Source organism: Procambarus clarkii, chromosome 17, assembly GCF_040958095.1.
Source record: "Procambarus clarkii isolate CNS0578487 chromosome 17, FALCON_Pclarkii_2.0, whole genome shotgun sequence".
Lineage (NCBI taxonomy): Eukaryota > Metazoa > Arthropoda > Malacostraca > Decapoda > Cambaridae > Procambarus > Procambarus clarkii.
Window position 1 is genome coordinate 13,213,739 of NC_091166.1, and position 24,561 is coordinate 13,238,299.

The 24,561-nt window shown below is 46.2% G+C and overlaps 1 protein-coding gene across 1 annotated transcript in view; it reads right to left on the reverse strand.

Moving 5' to 3' along the window:
• Positions 1-23,420: 23,420 nt before the first annotated feature.
• LOC138365739 (hematopoietic prostaglandin D synthase-like) overlaps positions 23,421-24,561 on the reverse strand; it is a 28,217-nt gene continuing 27,076 nt past the window's right edge. Inside the window, exon 3 of the mRNA XM_069326218.1 lies at positions 23,421-23,646. Coding sequence (XP_069182319.1) covers positions 23,436-23,646 — 211 coding nt within the window. The 3' untranslated portion in view covers positions 23,421-23,435. The remainder of the gene's footprint in view (positions 23,647-24,561) is intronic.

Genomic DNA, 24,561 nt, shown 5'->3' on the forward strand with positions numbered 1-24,561 from the left:
CATGGTGGCAGCGAGCACGTGGTGTCAGAGTGCGCGTGGTGGCAGCGAGCACGTGGTGGCAGAGTGCGCGTGGTGGCAGAGTGCGCGTGGTGGCAGAGTGCGCGTGGTGGCAGAGGGCGTGGTTGTAGAGAGCGTAGTGGTAGAGAGCGTAGTGGTAGAGTGCGTGGTGGTAGAGTGCGTGGTGGTAGAATGCGTAGTGGTAGAGTGCGTGGTGGTAGAGTGCGTGGTGGTAGAGAGCGTGGTTGTAGAGAGCGTAGTGGTAGAGAGCGTAGTGGTAGAGTGCGTGGTGGTAGAGAGCGTGGTTGTAGAGAGCGTGGTGGTAGAGTGCGTGGTGGTATAGTGTGGTGGTGGTAGAGTGTGTGGTGGTAGAGTGCGTGGTGGTATAGTGTGGTGGAGGTAAAGTGTGTGGTGGTAGAGTGCGTGGTGGTAGAGTGTGTGGTGGTAGAGTTCGTTAAGGTAGAGTTCGTGGTTGTAGAGTGCGTGGTTGTAGAGAGCGTGGTGGTAGAGTGCGTGGAGGTAGAGAGCGTGGTGGTAGAGTGCGTGGAGGTAGAGAGCGTGGTGGTAGAGTGCGTAGTAGTAGAGTGCGTGGTGGTAGAGTGCGTGGTGGTAGAGTGCGTGGTGGTAGAGTGCGTGGTGGTAGAGTGCGTGGTGGTAGAGAGCGTGGTTGTAGAGAGCGTAGTGGTAGAGAGCGTAGTGGTAGAGTGCGTGGTGGTAGAGAGCGTGGTTGTAGAGAGCGTGGTGGTAGAGAGCGTGGTGGTAGAGAGCGTGGTGGTAGAGAGCGTGGTGGTAGAGTGCGTGGTGGTAGAGTGCGTGGTGGTAGAGAGCGTGGTTGTAGAGAGCGTAGTGGTAGAGAGCGTAGTGGTAGAGTGCGTGGTGGTAGAGAGCGTGGTTGTAGAGAGCGTGGTGGTAGAGAGCGTAGTGGTAGAGAGCGTAGTGGTAGAGTGCGTGGTTGTAGAGAGCGCAGTAGTAGAGAGCGTAGTGGTAGAGTGTGTGGTGGTAGAGTGGGTGGTGGTAGAATGCGTGGTGGTAGAGTGCATGGTGGTAGAGAGTGTGGTGGTAGAGTGTGTGGTGGTAGAGTGCGTGGTGACAGTGTGTGTGGTGGTAGAGGGCGTGGTGGTAGAGTGTGGTTGTGGTAGAGTGTTGTTGGTGGTAGAGTCTGGTGGTGGTAGAGTGTGTGGTGGTAGAGTGTGTGGTGGTGGAGTGGGTGGTGGTAGAGTGCGTGGTGGTAGAGTGTGGTGGTGGTAGAGTGTGGTAGTGGTAGAGTGTGGTAGTGGTAGAGGGCGTTTTGGTAGAGGACGTGGTGGTAGAGTGCGTGGTCGTAGAGTGCATGGTGGTAGAGTGTGTGGTGGTAGAGTGTGTGGTGGTAGAGTGTGATGGTAAAGTGTGTGGTGGTAGAGTGTGTGGTGGTAGAGGGCGTGGCTGTAGAGTGCGTTATGGTGGTAGAGTGCGTAGTGGTAGAGTGCGCGGTAGTAGAGTGCGTTGTGACAGTGTGTGTGTTGGTAGAGTGCGTGGTGGTAGAGGGCGTGGTGGTAGAGTTCGTGGTGACAGAGTTCGTGGTGACAGTGTGTGTGGTGACATAGGGCGTGGTGATAGAGTGCGTGATGACAGAGTTCGTGGTGACAGTGTGTGTGGTGACAGAGGGCGTGGTGATAGAGTGCGTGGTGATAGAGTGCGTGGTGACAGAGGGCGTGGTGACAGAGGGCGTGGTGGTAGAGTTCGTGGTGGTAGAGTGCGTGGTGACAGTGTGTGTGGTGGTAGAGTGTCGTGGTGGTAGAGTGTGGTAGTGGTAGAGTGCGTGGTGGTAGAGTGTGTGGTGGTAGAGGGCGTGATGGTAGAGTGCGTGGTGGTAGAGTGCGTGGTGGTAGAGTGCGTGGTGGTAGAGAGCGTGGTGGTGGTAGAGGGCGTGGTGGTAGAGTGCGTGGCTGTAGAGTGTGTGGTGGTAAAGTGCGTGGTGGTAGAGAGCGTGATGGTGGTAGAGTGCATGGTGGTAGAGTGCGTGGCAGTAGAGTGCTTGGTAGTGGTAGAGTGCGTGGTGGTAGAGTGCGTGGTGACAGAGGGCGTGGTGACAGTGTGTGTGGTGGTAGAGTGCGTGGTGACAGTGTGTGTGGTGGTAGAGGGCGTGGTGGTAGAGTGCGTGGTGGTAGAGTGCGTGATGGTAGAGTGCGTGGTGGTAGAGAACGTGGTGTAGAGAGCGTGGTGGTAGAGAGCGTGGTGGTAGAGTGCGTGGTGGTAGAGAGCGTGGTGGTGGTAGAGTGTGTGGTGGTTGTAGAGTATGGTGGTGGTAGAGTGCGTGGAAGTAGAGTGTGTGGTGGTAGAGGGCGTGGTTGTAGAGTGTGGTGATAGAGGGCGTGGTGGTAGAGTGTGTGGTGATAGAGGGCGTGGTGGTAGAGTGTGTGGTGGTAGAGGGCGTGGTGGTAGAGTCTGTGGTGGTAGAGTGCGTGGTGGTAGAGGGCGTGGTGGTAGAGTGGGTGGTGGTAGAGTGCGTGGTGGTAGAGTGTGGTGGTGGTAGAGGGCGAGGTGGTAGAGTGTGTGGTGACAGTGTGTGTGGTGGTAGAGTGTCGTGGTGGTAGAGTGTGGTGGTGGTAGAGTGCGTGGTGGTAGAGTGTGTGGTGACAGTGTGTGTGGTGGTAGAGGGCGTGGTGGTAGAGTGTGTGGTGACAGTGTGTGTGGTGGTAGAGTGTCGTGGTGGTAGAGTGTGGTGGTGGTAGAGTGCGTGGTGGTAGAGTGTGTGGTGGTAGAGGGCGTGATGGTAGAGTGCGTGGTGGTTGAGTGCGTGGTGGTAGAGAGTGTGGTGGTGGTAAGAGGCGTGGTGGTAGAGTGCGTGGCAGTAGAGTGTGTAGTGGTAGAGTGTGTGGTGGTGGAGTGGGTGGTGGTAGAGTGCGTGGTGGTAGAGTGTGGTGGTGGTAGAGTGTGGTAGTGGTAGAGTGTGGTAGTGGTAGAGGGCGTTTTGGTAGAGGACGTGGTGGTAGAGTGCGTGGTCGTAGAGTGCATGGTGGTAGAGTGTGTGGTGGTAGAGTGTGTGGTGGTAGAGTGTGATGGTAAAGTGTGTGGTGGTAGAGTGTGTGGTGGTAGAGGGCGTGGCTGTAGAGTGCGTTATGGTGGTAGAGTGCGTAGTGGTAGAGTGCGCGGTAGTAGAGTGCGTTGTGACAGTGTGTGTGTTGGTAGAGTGCGTGGTGGTAGAGGGCGTGGTGGTAGAGTTCGTGGTGACAGAGTTCGTGGTGACAGTGTGTGTGGTGACAGAGGGCGTGGTGATAGAGTGCGTGATGACAGAGTTCGTGGTGACAGTGTGTGTGGTGACAGAGGGCGTGGTGATAGAGTGCGTGGTGATAGAGTGCGTGGTGACAGAGGGCGTGGTGACAGAGGGCGTGGTGGTAGAGTTCGTGGTGGTAGAGTGCGTGGTGACAGTGTGTGTGGTGGTAGAGTGTCGTGGTGGTAGAGTGTGGTAGTGGTAGAGTGCGTGGTGGTATGGTGGTAGAGTGTGGTAGTGGTAGAGTGCGTGGTGGTAGAGTGTGTGGTGGTAGAGGGCGTGATGGTAGAGTGCGTGGTGGTAGAGTGCGTGGTGGTAGAGAGCGTGGTGGTTGTAGAGGGCGTGGTGGTAGAGTGCGTGGCTGTAGAGTGTGTGGTGGTAAAGTGCGTGGTGGTAGAGAGCGTGATGGTGGTAGAGTGCATGGTGGTAGAGTGCGTGGCAGTAGAGTGCTTGGTAGTGGTAGAGTGCGTGGTGGTAGAGTGCGTGGTGACAGAGGGCGTGGTGACAGTGTGTGTGGTGGTAGAGTGCGTGGTGACAGTGTGTGTGGTGGTAGAGGGCGTGGTGGTAGAGCGCGTGGTGGTAGAGTGCGTGATGGTAGAGAGCGTGGTGGTGGTAGAGTGTGTGGTGGTTGTAGAGTGTGGTGGTGGTAGAGTGCATGGAAGTAGAGTGTGTGGTGGTAGAGGGTGTGGTTGTAGAGTGTGGTGATAGAGGGCGTGGTGGTAGAGTGTGTGGTGATAGAGTGCGTGGTGGTAGAGAACGTGGTGTAGAGAGCGTGGTGGTAGAGAGCGTGGTGGTAGAGTGCGTGGTGGTAGAGAGCGTGGTGGTGGTAGAGTGTGTGGTGGTTGTAGAGTGTGGTGGTGGTAGAGTGCATGGAAGTAGAGTGTGTGGTGGTAGAGGGCGTGGTTGTAGAGTGTGGTGATAGAGGGCGTGGTGGTAGAGTGTGTGGTGATAGAGGGCGTGGTGGTAGAGTGTGTGGTGGTAGAGGGCGTGGTGGTAGAGTCTGTGGTGGTAGAGTGCGTGGTGGTAGAGGGCGTGGTGGTAGAGTGGGTGGTGGTAGAGTGCGTGGTGGTAGAGTGTGGTGGTGGTAGAGGGCGAGGTGGTAGAGTGTGTGGTGACAGTGTGTGTGGTGGTAGAGTGTCGTGGTGGTAGAGTGTGGTGGTGGTAGAGTGCGTGGTGGTAGAGTGTGTGGTGACAGTGTGTGTGGTGGTAGAGGGCGTGGTGGTAGAGTGTGTGGTGACAGTGTGTGTGGTGGTAGAGTGTCGTGGTGGTAGAGTGTGGTGGTGGTAGAGTGCGTGGTGGTAGAGTGTGTGGTGGTAGAGGGCGTGATGGTAGAGTGCGTGGTGGTTGAGTGCGTGGTGGTAGAGAGTGTGGTGGTGGTAAGGGGCGTGGTGGTAGAGTGCGTGGCAGTAGAGTGTGTGGTGGTAAAGTGCGTGGTGGTAGAGAGCGTGATGGTGGTAGAGTGCATGGTGGTAGAGTGCGTGGCAGTAGAGTGCTTGGTGGTTGTAGAGTGCGTGGTGGAAGAGTGCGTGGTGACAGTGCGTGGTGACAGAGGGCGTGGTGACAGTGTGTGTGGTGGTAGAGGGCGTGGTGGTAGAGTGCGTGGTGGTTGAGTGCGTGGTGGTAGAGTGCGTGGTGGTAGAGAACGTGGCGTAGAGAGCGTGGTGGTAGAGAGCGTGGTGGTAGAGTGCGTGGTGGTAGAGAGCTTGGTGGTGGTATAGAGCGTGGTGGTAGAGAGCGTGGTGGTGGTAGAGTGTGTGGTGGTTGTAGAGTGTGGTGGTGGTAGAGTGCGTGGAAGTAGAGTGTGTGGTGGTAGAGGGCGTGGTTGTAGAGTGTGGTGGTAGAGTGTGTGGTGGTAGAGTGCATGGTGGTAGAGTGCGTGGCAGTAGAGTGCTTGGTGGTTGTAGAGTGCGTGGTGGTAGAGTGCGTGGTGACAGTGCGTGGTGACAGAGGGCGTGGTGACAGTGTGTGTGGTGGTAGAGGGCGTGGTGGAAGAGTGCGTGGTGGTTGAGTGCGTGGTGGTAGAGTGCGTGGTGGTAGAGAACGTGGTGTAGAGAGCGTGGTGGTAGAGAGCGTGGTGGTAGAGTGCGTGGTGGTAGAGAGCTTGGTGGTGGTATAGAGCGTGGTGGTAGAGAGTGTGGTGGTGGTAGAGTGTGTGGTGGTTGTAGAGTGTGGTGGTGGTAGAGTGCGTGGAAGTAGAGTGTGTGGTGGTAGAGGGCGTGGTTGTAGAGTGTGGTGGTAGAGTGTGTGGTGGTAGAGGGCGTGGTGGTAGAGTGTGTGGTGGTAGAGGGCGTGGTGGTAGAGTGTGTGGAGGTAGAGGGCGTGGTGGTAGAGTGGGTGGTGGTAGAGTGCATGGTGGTAGCGGGCATGGTGGTAGAGTGCGTGGTGGTAGAGTGCGTGGTGGTAGAGTGGGTGGTGGTAGAGTGCGTGGTGGTAGAGGGCGTGGTGGTAGAGTGGGTGGTGGTAGAGTGCGTGGTGGTAGAGGGTGTGGTGGTAGAGTGGGTGGTGGTAGAGTGCGTGTTGGTGGAGTGCGTGGTGGTAGAGAACGTGGTGTAGAGAGCGTGGTTGTAGAGTGCGTGGTGGTAGAGAGCGTGGTGGTGGTAGAGAGCGTAGTGGTAGAGAGCGTGGTGGTGGTAGAGTGTGTGGTGGCAGAGGGCGTGGTTGGAGAGTGTGGTGGTAGAGTGTGTGGTGGTAGAGGGCGTGGTGGTAGAGGGCGTGGTGGTAGAGTGTGTGGTGGTAGAGAGCGTGGTGGTAGAGTGTGTGGTGGTAGAGTGCGTGGTGGTAAAAGGCGTGGTGTTAGAGTGTGGTGGTGGTAGAGTGTGGTGGTGGTAGAGGGCGTGGTGGTAGAGTGGGTGGTGGTAGAGTGCGTGGTGGTAGAGGGCGTGGCGGTAGAGTGGGTGGTGGTAGAGTGCGTGGTGGTAGAGTGCGTGGTGACAGTGTGTGTGGTGGTAGAGTGCGTGGTGGTAGAGTTCGTGGTGACAGAGTTCGTGGTGACAGTGTGTGTTGTGACAGAGGGCGTGGTGATAGAGTGCGTGATGACAGAGTTCGTGGTGACAGTGTGTGTGGTGACAGAGGGCGTGGTGATAGAGTGCGTGGTGATAGAGTGCGTGGTGACAGAGGGCGTGGTGACAGAGGGCGTGGTGGTAGAGTTCGTGGTGGTAGAGTGCGTGGTGACAGTGTGTGCGGTGGTAGAGTGTCGTGGTGGTAGAGTGTGGTGGTGGTAGAGTGCGTGGTGGTAGAGTGTGTGGTGGTAGAGGGCGTGATGGTAGAGTGCGTGGTGGTAGAGTGCGTGGTGGTAGAGAGCGTGGTGGTGGTAGAGGGCGTAGTGGTAGAGTGCGTGGCAGTAGAGTGTGTGATGGTAAAGTGCGTGGTGGTAGAGAGCGTGATGGTGGTAGAGTGCAAGGTGGTAGAGTGCGTGGCAGTAGAGTGCTTGGTGGTGGTAGAGTGCGTGGTGGTAGAGTGCGTGGTGACAGTGCGTGGTGACAGAGGGCGTGGTGACAATGTGTGTGGTTGTAGAGTGCGTGGTGACAGTGTGTGTGGTGGTAGAGGGCGTGGTGGTAGAGTGTGTGGTGGTAGAGTGCGTGGTGGTAGAGTGCGTGGTGGTAGAGTGCGTGGTGGTAGAGAACGTGGTGTAGAGAGCGTGGTGGTAGAGAGCTAGCGTGGTGGTAGAGTGCGTGGTGGTAGAGAGCGTGGTGGTGGTATAGAGCGTGGTGGTAGAGAGCGTGGTGGTGGTAGAGTGTGTGGTGGTTGTAGAGTGTGGTGGTGGTAGAGTGCGTGGAAGTAGAGTGTGTGGTGGTAGAGGGCGTGGTTGTAGAGTGTAGTGGTAGAGTGTGTGGTGGTAGAGGGCGTGGTGGTAGAGTGTGTGGTGGTAGAGGGCGTGGTGGTAGAGTGTGTGGTGGTAGAGGGCGTGGTGGTTGAGTGGGTGGTGGTAGAGTGCGTGGTGATAGAGGGCGTGGTGGTAGAGTGGGTGGTGGTAGAGTGCGTGGTAGTTGAGTGTGGTGGTGGTAGAGGGCGAGGTGGTAGAGTGCGTGGTGACAGTGTGTGTGGTGGTAGAGGGCGTGGTGGTAGAGTGTGTGGTGGTAGAGGGCGTGGTGGTAGAGGGCGTGGTGGTAGAGTGTGTGGTGGTAGAGGGCGTGGTGGTAGAGTGGGTGGTGGTAGAGTGTGTGGTGGTAGAGGGCGTGGTGGTAGAGTGGGTGGTGGTAGAGTGCGTGGTGGTAGAGGGCGTTGTGGTAGAGTGGGTGGTGGTAGAGTGCGTGTTGGTGGAGTGCGTGGTGGTAGAGAACGTGGTGTAGAGAGCGTGGTGGTAGAGAGCGTGGTGGTAGAGTGCATGGTGGTAGAGAGCGTGGTGGTGGTAGAGAGCGTGGTGGTAGAGAGCGTGGTGGTGGTAGAGTGTGTGGTGGTTGTAGAGTGTGCTGGCGGTAGAGTGCGTGGAAGTAGAGTGTGTGGTGGTAGAGGGCGTGTTTGTAGAGTGTGGTGGTAGAGTGTGTGGTGGTAGAGGGCGTGGTGGTAGAGGGCGTGGTGGTAGAGTGTGTGGTGGTAGAGGGCGTGGTGGTAGAGTGGGTGGTGGTAGAGTGCGTGGTGGTAGAGGGCGTGGTGGTAGAGTGGGTGGTGGTAGAGTGCGTGGTGGTAGAGTGTGGTGGTAGAGTGCGTGGTGACAGTGTGTGTGGTGGTAGAGGGCGTGGTGGTAGAGTGTGTGGTGGTAGAGTGTGGTTGTGGTAGAGTGTGGTGGTGGTAGAGGGCGTGGTGGTAGAGTGCATGGTGACAGTGTGTGTGGTGGTAGAGGGCGTGGTGGTAGAGTGTGTAGGGGTAGAGTGTGTGGTGGTAGAGAGGGTGGTGGTAGAGTGCGTGGTGGTAGTGTGTGGTGGTGGTAGAGTGTGGAGTGATAGAGGGCGTGGTGGTAGAGTGTGTGGTGGTAGAGTGTGTGGTGGTAGAGTGGGTGGTGGTAGAGTGCGTGGTGGTAGAGTGTGGTGGTGGTATTGTGTGGTGGTGGTGGTAGAGGTCGTGGTGGTATAGGGTGTGGTGGAGTAAAAACACATAAAATATATCTTTCAGGACCCTTTCCTCCGTTTTATGTGCTGTGGAAAAGAAGTTCCTGTAAAATAGTCCAATAGGGGGTAAGGTATATTGTTAATAGAAACGTTATCCCTACAGACAAAAATCAGAAGATACAATTGACGATTTACTATAAAACCAAGAAAACTGCCAACCTACTCATGAGAATCTCTCCAGACACAAAGCAGAACGATTCGAAAGAGACCAATGTCGTCTATGCCTTCAAATGCCCTCTTGGGGACTGTAAGCCTCAAAGAACTCAGTATATAGGCAAGACAACAACATCTCTTTCCAGGCAATTAATGATGCATAAGCAACAGGGCTCCATTAAGGAACATATAATCTCTTCCCACAACCAGACCATCACCAGAGAAGTCTTAACAAAAAACACGGAAATCATCGATGGATACAGCGATAGCAGGCGGCTAGTTATCTGCGAGGCACTACACATTAAGAAGTCAACACCAGCAATCAACAGCCAATTAATGCACAACTATATTCTACCCACTTCATGACTCCGCACCAATATAGAAGCATCAAGAAATATGGGCCAATAGGCCCTTTGCATTAAATTCCATTCTTCCCTTTAACTTTACCCAATATTACCCAATATTTCGTGTTCTATCTTGTGTTGAAAGTTTGTTATCACCTCATCCAAAACTGTTGTAACATATCACCTCTCCCAAATGCAGGTATATAAAATGAAATGCAGTTTGAATTATAGCATTGTAAGAAATATGTTTAGTGTTTGCAGGTTATAGTTGTGTGTGTGTAAACTAAAGTCTTTGAAAATGTAATAAGTTATTACGAAACGCGTTCAAGTGTCGCCTCAGACTAAAAATAAAAATGAAATTTGGAGAACTGATTTTTCAACAGTGTAAAAGAAACATAAGAAATATTGAGAAAATTCGTGTTAGAATTATTTATCTTACTTTTTCCGTCTTATTTAATATATATATATATATATATATATATATATATATATATATATATATATATATATATATATATATATATATATATATACATATATATATATATATATATATATATATTATATATATATATATATATATATATATATATATATATATTTTATTTTTTTTTTTTGTTTGTGAGGGTATCACCTCTGGTGCCAATGTGGGGACCCATAGCCTCGGAGAAGAAAACAAAAAGTATTCAGAGGAGACCCTGTGGTCTCTCACCGAACACCAATATTATCTTCTCCTACCACCCCCATTCTTTTGTATGTACACACATATATTTACTTTATCTGAACTTTGTTACAAAAAAGGAGTTACATATGGGTTACAAAGATGGTTGTCATAGGTTGTCGAGTTCCTCCAGCTCCTCAGATGGCGGGCAGGAACCCTGGATGCAGTGCGCATTTCCCCTCTGTATCGCCACACTGAGGCGCTGGAAAAGAAAGCTTGCAGCTCTCGGGTCCCTTGTTGTTTCAATGAGCCTAGAACCCAGTTCCTTCAAAAAACTGGTAGCACTTTTACCCCAGGCGCCGAGTGTCTCAGAAGCAATGGGGACAAAATTGTAGTGGTGATCCAGTTCTCTATACTTACGGGATTTGGCTGCTTCCCTGTGGGTGGCAGCGCCACCTGGTTGTGCAACACTGAGGTTAATGTAGGTGTTAGCCAGGGTTGATACGCACGTGTAGTCCCATACCAACTGCTTGCCATTCTTCCAGGGGTTCACTGTGATACCATCCGGGCGACCAATAAGAGCATCAGAGTTACGGGGCGTTAGGTAACGGGGCTCTCTTTCAGCTGGGCATCCAGCTGTGGTGAGGCTCCTCTTGATGATGTCGTTAACTTCACTGTGCCTCGAGTGCCATCCCCCTGTGCTTTGGCAGAGTAGGCCATGGTGGCCGTACCTGTCAGCCACCACCTCGCCGCAAATACACCTATATCTGGTGTGGATTGGGGCAGCAAGGTGGAGGGCCACAGCAATTCGGAGGGCGTGTGGTGTGAGACGCGTGCCAGTTGCCGACATTGGGGTTGCTAACAGGAAATCCCCTGCATGTGGTGCTGCTACTGCTGTGAGGCGAGCAATGTCGTGTTGTGTTGTTGCAGCACCCAGGCGCTCTGCAGCAACTTGGTCTACAATGGGACCATCCCAGCTGGATTGCTTGTGGGCTTTTGGGGATGGTGGTTGAGGTGATTGGCCTGCACGAGAGGCCCACTCTGTGGCACAGCGTGTAAAATTGGGATCATGTACACCTGCCAGCTGATGTAAGTGGGCAGGTAGAATTTCCTTCACAAGGTCGTCGGATGCTGATAAGGAGGACAGGAAGGCTGGAACAGCGATTTGCGTTGCTGTTCGAACTCCGAGGCCCCCAAGTCTTACGGGAAGAGAGGCTTGTTTCCACTGTAGGTCATCGAGAGAGAGGTTAAGGGCTTTTTCTAGCATTGATTTCAGTAACCGGTCATACTCACTTAGTTTTTGGCTACTGTAAGATGGTGAACACCTCAGAAAGTAGGTTAACCTGGGGAGGGACAGACATCTGGTGATGAGGTAGAGTGAATCATGAGCATCAATATCCTCAATCCTCCCATCCATCCTCTTAAGGTCGGCGATTTTCTTATCAAGGACCTCATCGATGGCTTTCAACCCCAGGGGAGCTCCTAGGAGTGTGCTGTCTTCAGGTTTAGTTTTATGGATATTTGGCAGAAGACCCTCTATTCTCTCTACGATGCCCTGGTTGGAACATATTATTTCACATTTAGAAGGGTTCAGGGTGAGGCCTAAAACTGCACCTTGCTCCTGGATTTTTCTGATGTCCTCCAGGAGGGAGTCTTGGGAACCTTGGGAATATTATGTATCACGTATATATATATATATATATATATATATATATATATATATATATATATATATATATATATATATATATATATATATATATATATATATATATACATATATATATATATACATATATATATATATATATATATATATATATATATATATATATATATATATATATATATATATATATATATATATATATATAGGCAAGACAACAACATCTCTTTATAGGCGTTTAACGATGCATAAGCAACAGGGCTCCATTAAGGAACATATAATCTCTTCCCACAACCAAACCATCGCCAGAGAAATCCTAGTAAACAACACAGAAATCATCGATAGATACAGCGATAGCAGACGGCTTGACGTTTGCGAGGCACTGCACATTAAGAAGTCAACACCAGCAATCAACAGCCAATTAATGCACAACTATATTCTACCCACCTCAAGACTCCGCTCCAATATAGAAGCATCAAGAAATATGGACCAATAGGCTTTCTACAATCACTTCCATTTCAATACCCATTGTTTCGTGTTCTGTCTTGTGTTGATGAAATTAATACCCTATTAAATACCACCTCACCCCATCCACCTCACTCAAATGTAGATATAAACAAATCGGAGATATGTAAGTTCTATCACGGGAGACATCTCCCGTCACGCAGGGTGCAGTCGCACCTCCATAGATCTCCAGTATCAGATCTTGATACTGGTATTGGCTCAACTGGGCCGCCACTTACGGCCTATGCATGCCCTTGCCACCTCTTGGGTGGCTTAATCTTCATCAATCAATCAATCGTAAGTTCTATTCAGTTGTGTATGTGTAAAGTCTTTGAAAATGTAATAAGTTTTACGAAACGTGCTCAAGTGTCGCGTCAGACTAGAAATAAAAATGAATTTTGGAGAATTGATTTTTGAATTACCTCGATCAGTGAAAAGAAATGTACGAAAGATTGAGAAAATTCGTGTTAGAATTATTAATCTTACTTTTTCGGTCATATTTATTAATATATGTCTACAGGAAAGACTGCTACCAAAATATACTCATATATATATATATATATATATATATATATATATATATATATATATATATATATATATATATATATATATATATATATATATATATATATATATATATATATATATCACGTTATGTATATGTCACGTTATGTCCAGACAGAGTGAGATGGCCCGGAAAGTGGAGTTGGAGATTCTGTTGGACGACATATTCGATGAACCTCATACTCTCGATGTATGAGGAAAATGAACCTAATACTCTCTGACAAAACTAAATTCCAAAGGGTAACGAACGACACTACAGCCGAATTGAAAGCAAAGGTCAACAAATTGATCAAAACTGTGAACGCCAAGAAATCCGGACTCCACCTGCCAAAGATTATTGGGGAATATAAACCTGGATATGCGTATGGAAATGTCAAGACACACAAGCCTGGAAACCCACTTCGGCCAATCATCAGCCAGATACCCACACCCACGTACAGACTGGCGAAATGACTCAACGGCTTGCTGACTCCTTATGTTCCTTGCGCCTCCAGCCTGAAGTCTCCAAAGGAATTTGTTGACTTACTGCGGGGAAGACGGGCCACAGGGATAAAAGCCTCGTTGGACGTAGAATCACTGTTTACCAACGTACCTGTGGATGAAACAATCGGGATGATAGCCGACAGAGTGTATCGTGATCTGGCCTGTACTCCTCTTGACATACCAGAAAATATTCTAAGGAAACTACTCCAAGCTTGTACTAAAGAGGCACCCTTCTTGAGCTCGGATGGACACATGTATAAGCAAGTAGATGGGGTCGTCATGGGTTCTCCCCTAGGTGTTCTGTTTGCAAACTTCTACATGGGTACCATCGAGCAAAAAGTCTTAGTCGACATGAACTTGAAACCGGCCATATACTGCAGGTATGTTGACGACATTTTTACACAGGTACCTGATGTCAGACATCTGCAGGAGCTGAAGGAGGCATTTGAGCAGAATTCTGTGTTGCGTTTCACTTACGAGATGGAGAAGGATGGGAAGCTGCCCTTTCTAGATGTAACAGTCATGGAAAGGAGCGGAGTTTTCCACACTGCAGTCTACACTAAGGAAACAAACATAGGAATGTGCTTGAATGCCAACAGTGACTGCCCAGACAGGTACAAGAGGAGTGTTGTTAACGCTTATGTCGACCGTGCTCTCAGCCACAGCTCAGAATGGAAGCAAGTCGACGAAGAACTCTGTAGGGTAAGGCAGGTCCTAGTCAACAACGGCTTCTCCAATGGTTTCGTGGAAGACATCATAAGAAGGAAAGTGAAACGCCATGCAACCTCTAAAGAGACAACTAACACAACACCTATACCCCCTATTAGACTATTTACAGAAACTTCTTTTCCACAGCCCATAAAACGGAGGAAAGGGTCCTGAAAGATATTGTTAGTAGAAACGTTATCCCTTCAGACAAAAATCAGAAGATACAACTGACAATTTACTATAAAACCAAAAAAACGGCCAGCCTACTCATGAGAAACTCTCCAGACACAAAGCAGAACGCTTTAAAAGAGACCAACGTCGTCTATGCCTTCAAATGCCCTCTTGGGGACTGTAAGCCTCAAAAAACTCCGTATATAGGCAAGACAACAACATCTCTTTCCAGGCGTTTAACGATGCATAAGCAACAGGGCTCCATTAAGGAACATATAGTCTCTTCCCACAACCAAACTATCACCAGAGAAATCTTAGCAAACAACACAGAAATCATCGATAGATACAGCGATAGCAGGCGGCTTGACGTCTATGAGGCACTACACATCAAGAAGTCAACACCAGCAATCAACAGCCAATTAATGCACAACTATATTCTACCCACTTCAAGATTCCGCTCCAATATAGAAGCATCAAGAAATATGGGCCAATAAAAATAGGTCTTCTGCAGTTACCTACCTTTAATACCCATTGTTTCGTGTTCTGTCTTGTGTAAAAAGTTTATTTTCACCTCATCCAAAACTATTGTAACATGTCACCTCATCCAAATGTAGGTATAAAAAACTCGAAGATGTTTAAGCTCTATTCAGTAATCTTGGGCATAGCATTTTACCAAATCATTCTTTGGGGCACACGTAAAATGCTATGAATAAATGTTGGTAAAATGCTATGCCCAAGATTACTATCCGAGTGCCGGCGGTGGGGTGGTTCAAATAGCCTCGGCTATCACCTCATTTTGTCCGGTCGTGATGGTCAAGTGGATTAAGGCGTCTTGTACATACCAGTTGCGTTGCGCCTGGGAGTATGGGTTCGAGTCACTTCTGGGGTGTGAGTTTTCAGTTGCATATTGTCCTGGGGACCATTCAGGCTTGTTCGCATTTGTGTTCCTCACGTGTGCCCCAAAGAATGAGGTGATTTGGTAAAATGCTATGCCCAAGATTACTATCCGAGTGCCGGCGTTGGGGTGGTTCAAATAGCCTCGGCTATCACCTCATTTTGTCCGGTCGTGATGGTCAAGTGGATTAAGGCGTCTTGTACATACCAGTTGCGTTGCGCCTGGGAGTATGGGTTCGAGTCACTTCTGGGGTGTGAGTTTTCAGTTGCATATTGTCCTGGGGACCATTCAGGCTTGTTCGCATTTGTGTTCCTCACGTGTGCCCCAAAGAATGAGGTGATTTGGTGAAATGCTATGCCCAAGATTACTATCCGAGTGCCGGCGGTGGGGTGGTTCAAATAGCCTCTGCTATCACCTCATTTTGTCCGGTCGTGATGGTCAAGTGGATTAAGGCGTCTTGTACATACCAGTTGCGTTGCGCCTGGGAGTATGGGTTCGAGTCACTTCTGGGGTGTGAGTTTTCAGTTGCATATTGTCCTGGGGACCATTCAGGCTTGTTCGCATTTATGTTCCTCACGTGTGCCCCAAAGAATGAGGTGATTTGGTAAAATGCTATGCCCAAGATTACTATCCGAGTGCCGGCGGTGGGGTGGTTCAAATAGCCTCGGCTATCACCTCATTTTGTCCGGTCGTGATGGTCAAGTGGATTAAGGCGTCTTGTACATACCAGTTGCGTTGCGCCTGGGAGTATGGGTTCGAGTCACTTCTGGGGTGTGAGTTTTCAGTTGCATATTGTCCTGGGGACCATTCAGGCTTGTTCGCATATATATATATATATATGACTGAAAACTCACACCCCAGAAGTGACTCGAACCCATACTCCCAGGAGCAATGCAACTGGTAACTACAGGGCGCCTTAATCCGCTTGACCATCACGGCCGGACAAAAGGAAGTAATAGCCGAAGCTATATGAACCACTTCCCCGCCGGCAACTTGGATGGTAATCTTGGGCATAGCATTTTACCAAATCACCTCATGCTTTGCCGGCGGGGAAGTGGTTCATATAGCTTCGGCTATCACTTCCTTTTGTCCGGTCGTGATGGTCAAGCGGATTAAGGCGCCCTGTAGTTACCAGTTGCGTTGCTCCTGGGAGTATGGGTTCGAGTCACTTCTGGGGTGTGAGTTTTCAGTCGCATATAGTCCTGGGGACCATTCAGGCTTGTTCGCATATATATATATATGTCGTACCTAGTAGCCAGAACGCACTTCTCAGCCTACTATGCAAGGCCCGATTTGCCTAATAAGCCAAGTTTTCCTGAATTAATATATTTTCTCTAATTTTTTTATTATGAAATGATAAAGCTACCCATTTCATTATGTATGAGGTCAATTTTTTTTTTATTAGAGTTAAAATTAACGTAGATATATGACCGAACCTAACCAACCCTACCTGATCTAACCTAACCTATCTTTATAGGTTAGGTTAGGTTAGGTAGCCGAAAATGTTAGATTAGGTTAGGTTAGGTAGGTTAGGTAGTCGAAAAATAATTAATTCATGAAAACTTGGTTTATTAGGCAAATTGGGCCTTGCATAGTAGGCTGAGAAGTGCGTTCTGGCTACTAGGTACGACATATATATATATATTATTGCCTAATTATAATTATTGCCTAATTATAATATAATTGCCTAATAAGCCAAGTTTTCATGAATTAATGATTTTTCGATTACCTAACCTACCTAACCTAACCTAACCTAACTTTTTCGGCCACTTAACCTAACCTAACCTATAAAGATAGGTTAGGTTAGGTTAGGTAGGGTTGGTTAGGTTCGGTCATATATCTACGTTAATTTTAACTCCAATAAAATAAAATTGACCTCTTACATAATGAAATGGGAAGCTTTATCATTTCATAAGAAAAAAATTAGAGAAAATATATTAATTCAGGAAAACTTGGCTTATTAGGCAAATTGGGCCTTGCATAGTAGGCTGAGAAGTGCGTTCTGGCTACTAGGTACGACATATGTATATATATATATATATATATATATATATATATATATATATATATATATATATATATATATATATATATATATATATATATATGCGGAAAATCCACAGAGAAATATGAAATGAGGTGAACGTTTCGGCTTTGTTAACGCCTTTGTCAACACCAGACTGACTAAGGAGAAGGGAGAAAGGGGAGGATATATAGGCCGACACCTGACCAACTTTATTCGAATCATCATAGTAAAGTTAAACAGGCAGTATTTTCAGGAATGTTTCTACGAGCTTTGAGGATTTGCAACCCTGAGTTTTTTGATGAAGAGATTGCTAAAATATATGAAATTGGGAAGAGTTTACAATATCCTAAGAGGTTTTTGGATTTCTCGTTTGTACAAGCCAAGCGTACGTTTTATAATCACGTCCCTAAGGCGAAACCAAAAATTATTAACTCATTGGTGGTACCTTATGCGAGTGGACTTGAAAAATTGTCTCTGATTTTTAAGAAACTTAATATAAATTTGGTGTTCACTAATAGTACGATCAAATCCATTTTAATAAAAAACTCCCCTGATACAGCAGGTTGTGTGTATTCGATTCCCTGCAATGATTGTGATTCTGTGTACCTTGGACAAACAGGAAAGTCCTTACAATTGCTGTTGTCACAACATGCTTATAGTATTAGAACTGCCCAAACGTCTAATGCATTGTATCTACATACGAGTTTATGCGATCACAATATTAACTGGAATGGGGCTAAAAGCATTACCAATTGTGAGGATTTCGTGGAACGGAATTTAATTGAGTCTGCTCTAATCAGTCAGTGTCCAAATCTTCTTAATGTTAGTACTGGAATGTACAAACTTGATCCATTTTTAAGTTATAATATTGCACAACAATTTAAGAAACAACTCTGATAGAGAGGCTTACAATGTCTCATTATAATTGTATATTCATATATTGTGTGTTCATGAGGCTTTTCTTTAATCTTTCATCCTTATTCTCTGACCGCTTAATCCTCTTTGACCATTCTAAGCTAAGCTATACCTGTTATTGGTTAATTACACCTGACCAACCCTAGGGATGGGTTGGTCAGGTGTCGGCCTATATATCCTCCCCCTTCTCCCTTCTCCTTACCCCACCATCTGGTCACCATTTGGTCCGAGAGACATCTCCCGTCACGCAGGGTTCAGTCGCACCTCCACAGATCTCCAGTATCATCTATTAATACTGGTGATGGCTCAAAAGGGCCACCACTTACGAGCTATTCATGCCTGTGCCACCTTTTGGGTGGCTTCATCTTCATCTTTAACACATTCACAAGGGAGACCGTCATGCAGGGTGCATTCGCACCTCCACAGATCTCCAGTATCAGCTCCTGATACTGGTAATAGCTTAAAATGGCCACCACTTACGGGCTATTTATGCCCGTGCCACCTTTTGGGTGGCTTCATCGTCATCTTAACTCATTCACAAGGGAGACATCTCCCGTCATGCAGGGTGCATTCGCACCTCCACAGATCTCCAGTATCAGTTCTTGATACTGGTAATGGCTTAAAATGGCCACCACTTACGGGCTATTTATGCCCGTGCCACCTTTTGGGTTGCTTCATCTTCATCTTAACACATTCATAAGGGAGACATCTCCCGTCATGCAGGGTGCATTCGCACCTCCACAGATCTCCAGTATCAGCTCTTGATACTGGTAATGGCTTAAAAGGGCCACCACTTACGGGCTATTCATGCCCGTGCCACATTTTGGGTGGCTTAATCTTCGTCAATCATCAATCAATCTTCTCCTTAGTCAGTCTGGTGTTGACAAAGGCTTTAACAAAGCCGAAACGTTCACCTCATTTCATATTTCTCGGTGGATTTTCCGCATAAAATGATCAGTGTTTTGTGTTTGTCAATTGCATATATATATATAAATATATATTTATATATATATATATATATATATATATATATATATATATATATATATCCGAGGTCCCACACTATCTCATCGCCTGGGAGAGGATTGGAATTCTGGTTGGTTAAATACCCCAGAATTCCTACCTCTCTTTATGGCTTTGAAGTATAGCGTAATGGATACATCATATATATATATATATATATATATATATATATATATATATATATATATATATATATATATATATATATATATATATATATATATATATAAAGGAAATGAACATCATACTCTCTGACCAAACTAAGTTCCAAAGGGTAACGAAGGACACTACAGCCGAATTAAAAGCAAAGGTCAACAAACTGATCGAAACTGTGAACGCCAAGAAATCCGGACTCCACCTGCCAAAGATCATTGGGGAATATAAACCTGGATATGCATATGGAAATGTCAAGACGCACAAGCCTGGAAACCCACTTCGGCCAATCATTAGCCAGATACCCACACCCACGTACAGACTGGCGAAGCGACTCAACGGCCTGCTGACTCCTTATGTTCCTTGCGCCTTCAGCCTGAAGTCTCCAAAGGAATTTGTGGACTTACTGCGGGGCACATGGGCCACAGGGATAAGAGCCTCGTTGGACGTAGAATCGCTGTTTACCAACGTACCTGTGGACGAGACAATCGGAATGATAGCCGACAGAGTGTATCGTGATCCAGCCTGTACTCCTCTTGACATGCCAGAAAGTATTCTGAGGAAACTACTCCAAGCTTGTACTAAAGAGGCACCCTTCTTGAGCCCGGATGGGCACATGTATAAGCAAGTAGATGGGGTCGCCATGGGTTCTCTCCTAGGTGTCCTGTTTGCAAACTTCTACATGGGTACCATCGAGCAAAAAGTCTTAGTCGACATGAACTTGAAACCGGCCATATACTGCAGGTATGTTGACGACATTTTTACACAGGTACCTGATGTCAGACATCTGCAGGAGCTGAAGGAGGCATTTGAGCAGAGTTCCGTGCTGCGTTTCACTTACGAGACGGAAAAGGATGGGAAGCTGCCTTTTCTAGATGTAACAGTCATGGAAAAGGGCGGAGGTTTCCACACTGCAGTCTACACTAAGGAAACAAACATAGGAATGTGCCTTAATGCCAACAGCGACTGCCCTGACAGGTACAAGAGGAGTGTTGTTAACGCATACGTCGACCGTGCTCTCAGCCACAGCTCAGAATGGAAGCAAGTCGACGAAGAACTCTGTAGGGTAAGGCAGGTCCTAGTCAATAACGGCTTCTCCAATGGTTTCATCGAAGACATCATAAGAAGGAAAGTGAAAAGCCATGCAACCTCTGAAGAGACAACTAACACAACACCTATACCCCCTATTAGACTATTTTACAGGAACTTCTTTTCCACAGCTCATAAAACGGAGGAAAGGGTCCTGAAAGATATTGTTAATAGAAACGTTATCCCTACAGACAAAAATCAGAGGATACAACTGACGATTTACTATAAAACCAGAAAAACGGCCAGCCTACTCATGAGAAACACTCCAGACACAAAACAGAACGCTTTAAAAGAGACTAACGTCGTCTATGCCTTCAAGTGCCCACTTGGGGACTGTAAGCTCCAAAAAACCCAGTATATAGGCAAGACAACAAGATCTCTTTCTAGGCGTTTAACGATGCATAAGCAACAGGGCTCCATTAAGGAACATATAATCTCTTCCCATAACCAAACCATCGCCAGAGAAATCCTAGTAAACAACACAGAAATCATCGATAGATACAGCGATTGCAGGCGGCTTGACGTTTGCGAGGCACTACACATCAAGAAGTCAACACCAGCAATCAACAGCCAATTATTGCACAACTATATTCTACCCACCTCAAGACTCCGCTCCAATATAGAAGCATCAAGAAATATGGACCAATAGGCTTTCTACAAACACTTCTATTCAATACCCATTGTTTCTGTTCTGTCTTGTGTTGATACTTTTAATACCCTATTAATATCCCCTCTTGTTCTGTCTTGTGTTAATGCCACATCACCCCTCCCACCTCACTCAAATGTAGATATAAAATCAGAGATACGTAAGTTCTAATCAGTTGTGTATTTGTGAAGTCTTTGAAAATGTAATAAGTTTTACGAAACGCGCCCGTGTTGCGTCAGACTAGAAATAAAAATGAATTTTGGAGAAGTGATTTTTTATTTACCTCCAACAGTGAAGCGTAATGTACGAAAGATTGAGAAAATTCGTGTTAGAATTATTAATCTTACTTTTTCGGTCATATTTAATAATATATATATATATATATATATATATATATATATATATGTCGTACCTAGTAGCCAGAACGCACTTTTCAGCCTACTATGCCAGGCCCGATTTGCCTAATAAGCCAAGTTTTCTTGAACTAATGTTTTTTCGACTACCTAACCTACCTAACCTAACCTAACTTTTTCGGCTACCTAACCTAACCTATAAAGATAGGTTAGGTTAGGTTAGGTAGGGTTGGTTATGTTCGGTCATATATCTACGTTAATTTTAACTCCAATAAAAAAAATTGACCTCATACATAATGAAATGAGTAGCTTTATCATTTCATAAGAAAATATAGAGAAAATATATTAATTCAGGAAAACTTGGCTTATTAGGCAAATCAGGCCTTGCATAGTAGGCCGAGAAGTGCGTTCTGGCTACTAGGTACGACATATATATATATATGTCGTACCTATATATATATGTCATATATATATATGTCGTACCTAATAGCCAGAACGCACTTCTCGGCCTACTATGCAAGGCCCGACTTGCCAAATATGCAGAGTGATTTTCTTTATTTCTGCCCCGCCCCTCAAGCCTAAACATTTGCACTGGAGGGTAGATCGACGGTCTCGCTACATGCAGGTCGGCGTTCAATACCCGACCGTCCAAGTGGTTGAGCACAATTTCTTCCCACTGTCCCATCCCAATTCCGTATCTAGAGCCTTCCCAGTCCTATATAGTCGTAATGGCTAGGCACTTTACCCTGATAAGTCTTTAAGTCGCCACCCCAACTCAAAAAAAAAAATTCCATTTGAGTTACTAGAATTAATATTAGTATATTATATTAAGAACATGAATTACTGACTTAGTTACTTTAGTTAATGTTAGGTTAGGGTAAGTTAAGATAGCATATGTAGGTTAGATTTGGTTCTATTTCTTCGTTAGTTTTTAACTAAAATTATTAACAAAAATCATTTATAATATAATGGAAGCTTAATCATTTCATAAGAATTTTTTTTTACCTAAACGAGGATACAGAGTGTACCTGTAATGGGTGATGACCTTAACCTTTACTAACGTAGAGAGTACCTTGTGGTGGGTGCTGACCTTACCTAAACCAAGATATTGAGTATACCTGTAATGGGTACTGACCTAATCTTAATTAAGCTGCAGAGTCTACCTATAGTGGGTACTGACCTTACCTAAACTAAGGTACAGAGTATACCTGTGGCAGGTACTGACCTTACCTAAACTAAGGTACAGAGTATACCTGTGGCAGGTACTGACCTTACCTAAACTAAGGTACAGAGTATACCTGTGGCAGGTACTGACCTTACCTAAACTAAGGTACAGAGTATACCTGTGGCAGGTACTGACCTTACCTAAACTAAGGTACAGAGTATACCTGTGGCAGGTACTGACCTTACCTAAACTAAGGCACAGAGTATACCTGTGGCAGGTACTGACCTTACCTAAACTAAGGCACAGAGTATACCTGTGGCAGGTACTGACCTTACATACCTACCTTGCGGCTACCTTTTGATGGTTCCGGGATCAATGGCCCCGTGGCCCGGTCTCCGACCAGGACTCCCGGTTGGTCGTCAGGTCAACCTGGCTGTTGGATACCGGCTGCTCACAGCCTGACGTATGAATCACAGCCTGGTTGATCAGATATTACTTGGAGGTGTTTGTCGAGTTTTCGCTTAAAGACTGTGAGAGGCCGGCCAGATATGGTCCTTATGTGTAGTGGTAGAGTGTTGAACAGTCTCGGGCCTCCGTTATTGATAGAGTTCTCTCTCAGAGTACGTATTGCACCTCTGCTTTTCAACGAGGGTATTTTACACATCCTGCCATGCCTTCTGGTTTTGATGTGATATAATCACCGTATTCAGATTTGGAGCCAGTCCCTTTAAAATATTCCACGTGTTGATTATTATGTATCTCTTGTCTGCGCTCTAGAGAATACAGATTTAGAACTTTGAATCGGTCCCAATAATTTAGATGACTTATAGAGTGGATCCAACAGTAAATGATTTCTGTACGCTTTCCAGGTCAGCCATTTCTCTGCCTCTGAATGAGGATGTCGATGTGCAACAATATTCCACCCTAGAGAGCACGCGATCGTGTCTTGAAAAGTATCATTGGTATGGCATGCCCTGTTTGAACGGTCCTTTTAATCCAACCTGTCATTTTTCTTGCAGTCGTGACAATTACTTTATTGTGCTCTTTAGAGGTAAGGTTTTTGACATGATTACTCCTTGATCCTATATATTGATTTTTCTTTCAATAGAGTGATTTAATTCCGTTTTTATATATGGTTTCAGTGTTAACATTTTCCTTTTTTCCATAACGCAGGAAAACTATGGTAGAAAATGTAACTAACATCCCTAATCTAAGGTACAGAGTATACCTGTAGTGGGTCCTGACCTTACCTATAAACTAAGGCACAGAGTATACCTGTAGTGGGTACGGACCTTACCTAAACTAAGCCACAGAGTATACCTGTAGTGGGTCCTGACCTTACCTAAACTAAGGCACAGAGTATACCTGTAGTGGTTACGAACCTTACCTATACTAAGGCACAGAGTATACCTGTAGTGGGTACGAACCTTTCCTAAACTAAGGCACAGAATATACCTGTAGTGGTTACGAACCTTACCTAAATTAAGGCACAGAGTATACCTGTAGTGGGTACGGACCTTACTTAAACTAAGGTAGAGAGTATACCTGTGGTAGATAAACCACAGGTACTTTACCTAAACTAAGGTAAAGTAACTTGTGGTAGGTACTGACCTTACCCAAACTAAGGTAGAGCGTATACCTGTGGGCGGTAAACCCCAGGTACTTTACCTAAAATAAGAAAGAGAGTATACGTGTGGTGGGTACTCACCTTATCAGAGACAAACCATTGTTTCTCGCTCAGCCGCTTTTCAAGGCGCGTCATGAAGGGATCAATGTTGTTAGAGAAGTAATCATCCTTCAGCTGCTTCTGCTCGTCACTCTTGTCTGGGGAGCTGCCACACCAACCATAATTTGTTTTACTTAATAATATATATATATATATATATATATATATATATATATATATATATATATATATATATATATATATATATATATATATATAAAAACTTTAGACACACAACACCCACCAGGGGACTTGAACCCTGGCCACCAAGATGGCAGGTACGCAATTATACCCACTGCACCATACTCAGAGCCCTAAAGAGGTGGGAATTCTGGGGTATTTAACTCCCAAACAACCCATCCTCTCCAGGCAATGGTATAGTGAGGGGCCATTGACGTTTTCCATTAAGCCCTGTTATATGGGAGAACACCTTTGTTTGGGAGTTAAATACCCTAGAATTCCCATCTCTTTAGGGCTCTGAGTATGGTGCAGTGGGTATAAGTGCGTACCTGCCATCTTGGTGGCCAGGGTTCAAGTCCCCTGGTGGGTGTTGTGTGTCTAAAGTTTAAATATATATATATATATATATATATATATATATATATATATATATATATATATATATATATATATATATATGTCGTACCTAGTAGCCAGAACGCACTTCTCAGCCTACTATGCAAGGCCCGATTTGCCTAATAAGCCAAGTTTTCATGAATTAAATATTTCTCGACTACCTAACCTACCTAACCTAACCTAACCTAACTTTTTCGGCTACCTAACCTATAAAGATAGGTTAGGTTAGATTAGGTAGGGTTGGTTAGGTTCGGTCATATATCTACGTTAATTTTAACTCAAATAAAAAAAATTGACCTCATACATAATGAAATGGGTAGGTTTATCATTTCATAAGAAAAAAAATTGAGAAAATATATTAATTCAGGAAAACTTGGCTTATTAGGCAAATCGGGCCTTGCATAGTAGGGTGAGAAGTGCGTTCTGGCTACTAGGTACGACATAT